Here is a 10043-nt window from a genome sequence, read left to right on the forward strand (position 1 = left end):
GATAGTAAACCTGCTCTTCGTGTCAGTCTCGGCTGACACCACCATCTGTCTCTCTCACTCCCTGTCTCTCTCTCTCACTCCCTGTCTCTCTCTCTCTCACTCCCTGTCTCCCTCTCTCTCTCCATGTCTCCCTCTCTCCCTGTCTCTCTCTCAGGTGGCTCAGGATGCCCACTTTAGTGAACCTGCTCTTCGTGTTGGTCTCGGCCGACACTACCATCTGTCTCTCTCACTCCCTGTCTCTCCCTCTCTCCCTGTCTCTCTCTCAGGTCGCTCAGGATGCCCGCGATAGTGAACCTGCTTTTTGAGTCAGTCTCGGCCGACACCACCATCTCTCTCTCTCACGCCCTGTCTTCTTCTCTCCCTGTCTCTCTCTCAGGTCGCTCAGGATGCCCGCGATAGTGAACCTGCTTTTTGAGTCAGTCTCGGCCGACACCACCATCTCCTTCTCGCTGGTGCTGCCGCTGTTCAGCGTGCTGGCGCTGCTGGCTGGGGTGGGGGGCCACCTGCTGGTCTGGCTGGTGCTGCTGCGCCAGCGCCAGCGCCGGGCCCGGCCCAGCTCCGTCCTGCTGCTCAACCTGAGCCTGGCGGACCTGGGCGCGCTGCTGGCACTGCCCTGCGTGCTGCTGACCGCGGCCGGCCGCGGCTGGCGCCTAGGCGGCCACACCTGCGTCTTCCTGGCCTTCTCCACCTCGCTGACCGCCGGCGTGGACATCTTCAGCCTGGCCGCCATGTCCGTGCTGCGGCACCGCATCGTCACCGCGCCCGCCAGCCCCCCGCTGCGGCCTTGGCACCTGTGAGTGAGGGCGGGGCGCCGGGTCGAGGGTGCAGGGGGCGCAGGTGTGCTAGCCAGCTGTGACTGCAGTGGTGGTGGGGGGGAGACACGTCTCGCTGTTCTGGCAGGGGCAGAGGTCATGCAGGGCTGCACTGTGAAGGTCAAGGGTCACGCAGAGATGGTCTGTGAGGGTCAAAGGTCATGCAGAGATGGTGTGTCAGGGGCAGAGGTCATGCAGGGCTGCTCTGTGAGGGTCAAAGGTCATGCAGAGCTGGTCTGTGAGGGTCAAAGGCCGTGCAGCTCATCTGACTGATGTCCTCTGTCTCAGCGCGGCGGTGCTGGCGGTGATCTGGCTGGTCGCCGTGACGATGGCCCTGCCGAAGGTCACCTATGTCCAGTTTGACAGCCACTGCACCTGGGCGGTGGGGCGGGGCCAGTGGCTGGGCTTCCTGGTGCCGGCCTTCCTGGTCTACTACGTGGCGCCGCTGGTGACCATCGCGGTGAACTGCGGCCGCATCGTGCGGCACCTGCGCCACGCGCCCACGCCGGGGGGCACGACCTTCACCGCCGCCCGCCGCAACAAGAAGGCCACCGCGCTGCTGATCGGCTCCACGCTGGCCTTCGCGCTCAGCTGGCTGCCCTACTACGCCCTGGAGTTCGTCAACCTGCCTCCGCCGCTGGAGCCCCCCGACCCCCTGGAGCTCCTGCCCACCCCCTTCACCCCAACCGCTGCCCCTCACAGCCCCCCCTCAGCCCCCCACTTCACCTCCCCCGCTGCCCCTCACAGTCCCCCCTCAGCTCCCCCCTCCTCCTTCACCTCCCCAGCTGAGCCTCGCAGTCCCCCCTCAGCTCCCCCCTGCCCTTTCACCTCCCCCGCTGCCCCTCACAGTCCCCCCTCAGCCCCCCCCTCCTCCTTCACCTCCCCAGCTGAGCCTCGCAGTCCCCCCTCAGCTCCCCCCTGCCCTTTCACCTCCCCCGCTGCCCCTCACAGTCCCCCCTCAGCCCCCCCCTCCTCCTTCACCTCCCCAGCTGAGCCTCGCAGTCCCCCCTCAGCTCCCCCCTGCCCTTTCACCTCCCCCGCTGCCCCTCGAAACCCCTCCTCAGTTCCCCCCTTCGCCTCCCCCGCTGCCCCTTGCAGCCCCCCCTTACTGCCCCCCAAGCACCTTGCCCCTGCCCCCAGCACCCCCTCCTCCGAGGAGCCCCCCCCCTCAGTGTCTCTGCTGTGGGAGGTGGGCTCGCTCACGGCCATCCTGCTCATCTGCCTGGCGCCCTGCTGGAACCCGCCCCTCTACTTCCTGCTGTCCCGCCCCGCCCTGCGGCAGCTGCGCGCCCTGCTCCCTCTGAGCAAGAGCTGCTGGGGCCCCCCTCGAGTCGCCCCGCTGAGAGTGCAGGAGGGCCCCCCTCGATTCGCCCCGCCTTGACTGACACCCTGACACCCTGACACACTGACACACTGACTGACACCCTGACACCCTGACACACTGAGACACTGACTGACACACTGACACACTGACTGACACCCTGACACCCTGACACACTGAGACACTGACTGACACACTGACACAGTGACTGATTGACACCCTGACACCCTGACACACTGACTGACACCCTGACACACTGAGACATTGAGACACTGACACACTGACTGACACCCTGACACCCTGACACACTGACACACTGACTGACTCCCTGACACACTGACAGCCTGACACACTGACACACTTAGACATTGAGACACTCACACACTGACTGACACCCTGACACCCTGAAACACTGGATCTCTGACTGACTGACACCCTGACACACTGACACACTTAGACATTGAGACACTGACACACTGACTGACTGACACCCTGGCTCTCTGACTGACTGACACCCTGACACACTGACACACTGACTGACTGACACCCTGGCTCTCTGACTGACTGACACCCTGACACCCTGACACACTGACACACTGACTGACTCCCTGACTCCCTGACACACTGACAGCCTGACACACTGACACACTTAGACATTGAGACACTCACACACTGACTGACACCCTGACACCCTGAAACACTGGATCTCTGACTGACTGACACCCTGACACACTGACACACTTAGACATTGAGACACTGACACACTGACTGACTGACACCCTGGCTCTCTGACTGACTGACACCCTGACACACTGACACACTGACTGACTGACTGACTGACTGACACCCTGGCTCTCTGACTGACTGACACCCTGACACACTGACACACTGACTGACTGACTGACACCCTCACATAATGTTACACTGATTCAGTGACTGATGCTTTTCAAATGTCTACTCATGTCACGAAGTATGAAGATATTAAAAAGATCTAACATGACCTGCTCACAGGCGGCTGTCGTTCTTGCTCTGAGCTATCGCTGTTACTTTCACACGGGGAGGAGAGGTGAGGTGGGCTTGGCTCCAATCTGTGAACGAGTGGAGAGGTTTCAGAGACGTGTGTCTGACTGGCAGAAGGGCAGAGAGGTAAGAGGACCAGCATGGCTTCTGACGCTTCTCAGGAGCCCAGACATCTCTGAAGGAGTAAAGAAGTCTCCTGTGGGTCTCAGTGTGTCTCCTGTACTGGGGGTGGGGTCTCAGTGTGTCTCCTGTACTGGGTCTCAGTGTGTCTCCTGTGACTGGGGGTGGGGTCTCAGTGTGTCTCCTGTGACTGGGGGTGGGGTCTCAGTGTGTCTCCTGTACTGGGGGTGGGGTCTCAGTGTGTCTCCTGTGACTGGGGGTGGGGTCTCAGTGTGTCTCCTGTACTGGGTCTCAGAGTGTCTCCTGTGACTGGGGGTGGGGTCTCAGAGTGTCTCCTGTGACTGGGGGTGGGGTCTCAGTGTGTCTCCTGTGACTGGGGGTGGGGTCTCAGTGTGTCTCCTGTACTGGGGGTGGGGTCTCAGAGTGTCTCCTGTGACTGGGGGTGGGGTCTCAGTGTGTCTCCTGTGACTGGGGGTGGGGTCTCAGTGTGTCTCCTGTACTGGGGGTGGGGTCTCAGAGTGTCTCCTGTGACTGGGGGTGGGGTCTCAGTGTGTCTCCTGTGACTGGGGGTGGGGTCTCAGTGTGTCTCCTGTACTGGGTCTCAGAGTGTCTCCTGTGACTGGGGGTGGGGTCTCAGTGTGTCTCCTGTGACTGGGGGTGGGGTCTCAGAGTGTCTCCTGTGACTGGGGGTGGGGTCTCAGAGTGTCTCCTGTGACTGGGGGTGGGGTCTCAGAGTGTCTCCTGTGACTGGGGGTGGGGTCTCAGTGTGTCTCCTTTACTGGGGGGGGCAGGGTCTCAGTGTGTCTCCTGTACAGGGTGGTGGGGTCTCAGCGTTTCTCCTGTACTGGGGGTGGGGTCTCAGCATTTCTCTTGTACAGGGGGTGGGGTCTCGGTGTGTCTCCTGTACTGTGGGTGGGGTCTCAGTGTGTCTCCTGTACTGGGGGTGGGGTCTCAGCGTTTCTCCTGTACAGGGGGTGGGGTCTCAGTGTGTCTCCTGTACTGGGGGTGGTGCCAACACTGAGCTACTGAGTAGTGTTGTGAGTATATCTGTATCTTTGTGTATCAGTGTGTATCTGTGTACCAGTGTATCTGTGTGTATAGGCGTATCATGAGTCTATCAGTGTGTGTCTGTGTATATGTGTGGGAATATATCAGTGAGGGTCTGAGTGGATATGTTTGTGTGTCAGTGGTACATGAGTGTGGGTTTGTGTATCTGTCATTATATCAATGTGGATCTGTGGGTATGTGTGTCTGTGTATCCTGCAGTGTATTGTTGTGGTTCTGTTTGTATGTGTCTCAAAACGTATCAGTGCCATTTTTTGTGTGTCCCAGTGTGTGCTGTATTCGTATGTATGTGAGTGCTTTTATCTTCCCTGTGTGTCTTGTTTGGTAGTATCCCTCCAGTGAAATGCCTGAAACTGTGAAGTCTCCTGCTGAGTTGGGGATTAAACTTTCAAGGAAATTGTATAATCCTCAGCACTGCGGCACCGAATGCTTCCTGAAACAAGTCCACACATCTCAGGGAATTTGTCTCTTTGTGTTCAGAAACACATTCTTCTCCATGTCTCTTACTGGAGACACTGTACACTGTAAACACACCTGTACTCACTGTATACACACACACACACCTGTACACTGTAAACACACCTGTACTCACTGTATACACACACACACACCTGTACACACTGTACACACACACACCTGTACTCACTGTATACACACACACACACCTGTACACTGTAAACACACCTGTACTCACTGTATACACACACACACCTGTACACACTGTACACACACACACCTGTACTCACTGTATACACACACACACCTGTACACTGTAAACACACCTGTACACACTGTATACACAGACACACCTGTACACTGTAAACACACCTGTACACACTGTATATACACACACACACCTGTACACTGTAAACACACCTGTACACACTGTATACATACACACCTGTACTCACTGTATACACACACACACACCTGTACACTGTAAACACACCTGTACTCACTGTATACACACACACACCTGTACACACTGTATACACACACACACTGTATACACACACACCTGTACTCACTTTATACACACACACACCTGTAAACTGTAAACACACCTGTCCACACACACACCTGTACACACTGTATACACACCTGTACACACTGTATACACACACACACCTGTACACTGTAAACACACCTGTACACACACAAGAGCCAACACACTGTATACACACACACCTGTACAAACTCTTACTGGACATACTGTATACACACACATACAGTATACACACACACACACCTGTACAGACTCTGATGAGACACAGTGTATACACACACACACCTGTAAAGATTCTTACTGGACACACACACACACACACACACACACACACACACACACACACACACACACACACACCTGTACAGACTCTTACTGGACACACTGTATATATACACACACACCCCTGTACAGACTCTTACTGGACACACTGTACACACACACACACACAAATGCACACCTGTACAGACTCTTACTGGACACACTGTATACACACACACACACACCTGTACAGATTCTTACTGGACACACTGTACACACACACACACCTGTACAGAGTCTTACTGGACACACTGTATACACACACACACTGTGTGTCCAGAACTGTCTCTCAGAGACAGTGCTGTACACTGTTGCAGGGGCGTCTGGAGAGATGTGATTATGTATATCTCCATACAGAAATCCCCCACAAACAGACAGAAACATGGTGTTTCCAATCTGTCGGCCCAAGTTGCTAAGTAACAGGAACACTAATAATAGCAGGGAGAGAGAAGGGTGAGGGGAGAGAGGAGGTTTATAAAGCCCACACACTCCTCAGAGCCCTGATCTCTCTCTCTCCTCCTGCCCCTGTCTCTCTCTCTCTCCTCCAGCTCCTGTCTCCCTCTCTCCTCCTGCTTCTCTCTCTCTCCTCCTGCCCCTGTCTCCCTCTCTCCTCCTGCTTCTGTCTCCCTCTCCTCCTGCTTCTGTCTCCCTCTCTCCTCCTGCTTCTGTCTCCCTCTCCTCCTGCTTCTGTCTCCCTCTCTCCTCCTGCTTGTTTCCCTCTCCTCCTGCTTCTGTCTTCCTCTCTCCTCCAGCTCCTGTCTCTCTCTCCTCCTGCTCCTGTCTCTCTCTCCTCCTGCTCCTGTCTCTCTCTCTCTCCTCCAGCTCCTGTCCCCATCTCTCTTCCTGCTCATGTCTCTCTCTCTCCTCCGGCTCCTGTCTCTCTCTCCAACCTCTATTTCAGTTCAGTTCAAGGTGCTTTATTAGCATGACCGATGGGTACAATCAGTGTCGCCAAAGCAAATGAAAATAATAAAATTAACATGGAACAAAACAAAAAATAGAAGTAAAATAAAATCTACAGACATTTTACAACAAAGACATATCATAAAATATTGACATATACTGTAGGCGGCTGGAGCATTATTGGGAGACAGACTCACTGTTCCTCAGGCTGTGACAGGAGATCACATACTGGGCTGCCAGTTCCACTGAGTTCCCTCCTCCCTCTCCCAGTAGGATTGGGACCCGTTGTGATTTTGGTAGGTGTGGGAACTCTGGGATTAGATTTCTGAATTTCGGGAAGAATGTTTCTCTAATCCCAGAGTATCTGTCACAGTGCAGTAGGAAGTGCACCTCTGTCTCTATTTCTCCCCGCTGGCAGTGGGAGCACAGCCTGTCCTCTCTGGACAGCCAGGTCTGTCTGTGTCCAGTGTCTGTGTCCAGGCTGTGGTCACTGAGCCTGTCCTCTCTGGGCAGCCAGCTCTGCCTGTGTCACCCAGTTTCTATGGCCAGGCTGTGGTCACTGAGCCTGTACTTCATCAGGGTCTGTTTCTGTTTGTTGTTTCTTATCTTGGTCAAATATTTGGCTAGTGTGTATTGTCTGTTTAGGGTTCTGTAGCATTCCAGTTTATGTTGTGTTTGTGTGTGTGTGTCCCAGTGTGTGAGATATGGCTGTGTGATCTGTGCTGTGCTTGATTCTAGCAGTGCTGTCCTGAGGCTGGCTGGTGTCGGTGTGGCTCAGGTCAGTGAGCCTCAGGACCAGCTGGCTCAGGGGGCTCCTCTCTCTGTGTGTGTCCCAGTGTGTGAGGTAGTGTTGTGTGTGTGTCCCAGTGTGTGAGATATTGCTGTGTGATCTGTGCTGTGCTGTGCTTGATTCTAGCAGTGCTGTCCTGAGGCTGGCTGGTGTCGGTGTGGCTCAGGTCAGTGAGCCTCAGGACCAGCTGGCTCAGGGGGCTCCTCTCTCTGTGTGTGTCCCAGTGTGTGAGGTAGTGTTGTGTGTGTGTCCCAGTGTGTGAGATATTGCTGTGTGATCTGTGCTGTGCTGTGCTTGATTCTAGCAGTGCTGTCCTGAGGCTGGCTGGTGTCGGTGTGGCTCAGGTCAGTGAGCCTCAGGACCAGCTGGCTCAGGGGGCTCCTCTCTCTGTGTGTGTCCCAGTGTGTGAGGTAGTGTTGTGTGTGTGTCCCAGTGTGTGAGATATTGCTGTGTGATCTGTGCTGTGCTTGATTCTAGCAGTGCTGTCCTGAGGCTGGCTGGTGTTGGTGTGGCTCAGGTCGGTGAGCCTCAGGACCAGCTGGCTCAGGGGGCTCCTCTCTCTGTGTGTGTCCCAGTGTGTGAGGTAGTGTTGTGTGTGTGTCCCAGTGTGTGAGATATTGCTGTGTGATCTGTGCTGTGCTTGATTCTAGCAGTGGTGTCCTGAGGCTGGCTGGTGTCGGTGTGGCTCAGGTCAGTGAGCCTCAGGACCAGCTGGCTCAGGGGGCTCCTCTCTCTGTGTGTGTCCCAGTGTGTGAGGTAGTGTTGTGTGTGTGTCCCAGTGTGTGAGATATTGCTGTGTGATCTGTGCTGTGCTTGATTCTAGCAGTGGTGTCCTGAGGCTGGCTGGTGTCGGTGTGGCTCAGGTCGGTGAGCCTCAGGACCAGCTGGCTCAGGGGGCTCCTCTCTGGGCTCAGCTCTTGGCTCAGCAGGGCTTTGTGGTGGTAGGAGTTTTGGTCACTGGTTTTTAGGTGTAGCCAATACTTTAATATTCTTTATTAAATCTCTCTCTCTCTCTCTCTCTCTGTCCATCCCTTTGTCTCCTAGTATCTATCTGTCCCTCCCTCGATCACTCTATCCCTCTATCTCTCTCTATCGCTCTCTCTCCCTCTATCTCTATCCCAGTCTCTTTATCCCTCTCTCTTCCTCTATCCCTCTCTCTTTCCCTCTATCTCTCTCTCGATCCCTCTCTCTCCCTTTATCTCTCTCTATCCTTCTATACCTTTCTCTCTCTCTCTCTCGACCCATCTCTCTCGACCTCTCTCTCCCTCTCTCTATCCCTCTCTCCCTCTCTCTCTAGTCCTCTATCTCTCTCTTCCTCTCCCTCTAACTCTCTCTCTCAATCCCTCTCTCTTTCTCTCCTCCTCCCGTGTCAGGTGTCTGTGAAATTAGCTCTTGGAGTCAGTGATGTGCTAATGAATCGAAATGACTCCCCTGCATAATTGGATTTTAATAGAACACAGATTTGCCATTAATGGGAACTCGACATCAACTCAGTAACAAATTTTCAATTTCTCTAACGAGACAGTAGGGGAGAGAGAGGGAGCAGGGCAGGCCTTGTCAAATGCTGCCATCAGCTGGACATAATTGGTACTGCACCAAAGTTCTACATGTGGAACACTTAGTCAGTCAGTGTGTCTGTATGAACCCCTCTCTCTCAGTGCAGTGTTAATGTACTGGAGTGTCCAGTCAGTCAGTGTGTCTGTATGAACCCCTCTCTCTCAGTGCAGTGTTAATGTACTGGAGTGTCCAGTCAGTCAGTGTGTCTGTATGAACCCCTCTCTCTCAGTGCAGTGTTAATGTACTGGAGTGTCCAGTCAGTCAGTGTGTCTGTATGAACCCCTCTCTCTCAGTGCAGTGTTAATGTACTGGAGTGTCCAGTCAGTGTGTCTGTATGAACCCCTCTCTCTCAGTGCAGTGTTAATGTACTGGAGTGTCCAGTCAGTGTGTCTGTATGAACCCCTCTCTCTCAGTGCAGTGTTAATGTACTGGAGTGTCCAGTCAGTCAGTGTGTCTGTATGAACCCCTCTCTCTCAGTGCAGTGTTAATGTACTGGAGTGTCCAGTCAGTCAGTGTGTCTGTATGAACCCCTCTCTCTCAGTGCAGTGTTAATGTACTGGAGTGTCCAGTCAGTCAGTGTGTCTGTATGAACCCCTCTCTCTCAGTGCAGTGTTAATGTACTGGAGTGTCCAGTCAGTCAGTGTGTCTGTATGAACCCCTCTCTCTCAGTGCAGTGTTAATGTACTGGAGTGTCCAGTCAGTCAGTGTGTCTGTATGAACCCCTCTCTCTCAGTGCAGTGTTAATGTACTGGAGTGTCCAGTCAGTGTGTCTGTATGAACCCCTCTCTCTCAGTGCAGTGTTCATGTACTGGAGTGTCCAGTCAGTCAGTGTGTCTGTATGAACCCCTCTCTCTCAGTGCAGTGTTAATGTACTGGAGTGTCCAGTCAGTCAGTGTGTCTGTATGAACCCCTCTCTCTCAGTGCAGTGTTAATGTACTGGAGTGTCCAGTCAGTGTGTCTGTATGAACCCCTCTCTCTCAGTGCAGTGTTCATGTACTGGAGTGTCCAGTCAGTCAGTGTGTCTGTATGAACCCCTCTCTCTCAGTGCAGTGTTAATGTACTGGAGTGTCCAGTCAGTGTGTCTGTATGAACCCCCTCTCTCTCAGTGCAGTGTTAATGTACTGGAGT

At 54.3% G+C, this 10043-nt stretch overlaps 1 protein-coding gene across 1 annotated transcript; it reads left to right on the forward strand.

The window, feature by feature from the left end:
- Positions 1-386: 386 nt before the first annotated feature.
- Positions 387-2193, forward strand: LOC148809727 (somatostatin receptor type 5-like). The gene is made up of 3 exons (XM_088909225.1): positions 387-793; positions 1101-1439; positions 1911-2193. The coding sequence occupies exons 1-3, from the start codon at positions 387-389 to the stop codon at positions 2191-2193; spliced, it is 1029 nt and encodes a 342-aa protein (XP_088765351.1).
- The last annotated feature ends 7850 nt before the right edge of the window (positions 2194-10043 follow it).

This window comes from Atractosteus spatula, unplaced genomic scaffold (genome assembly GCF_055471065.1).
Source record: "Atractosteus spatula isolate fAtrSpa1 unplaced genomic scaffold, fAtrSpa1.hap1 Scaffold_120, whole genome shotgun sequence".
Lineage (NCBI taxonomy): Eukaryota > Metazoa > Chordata > Actinopteri > Semionotiformes > Lepisosteidae > Atractosteus > Atractosteus spatula.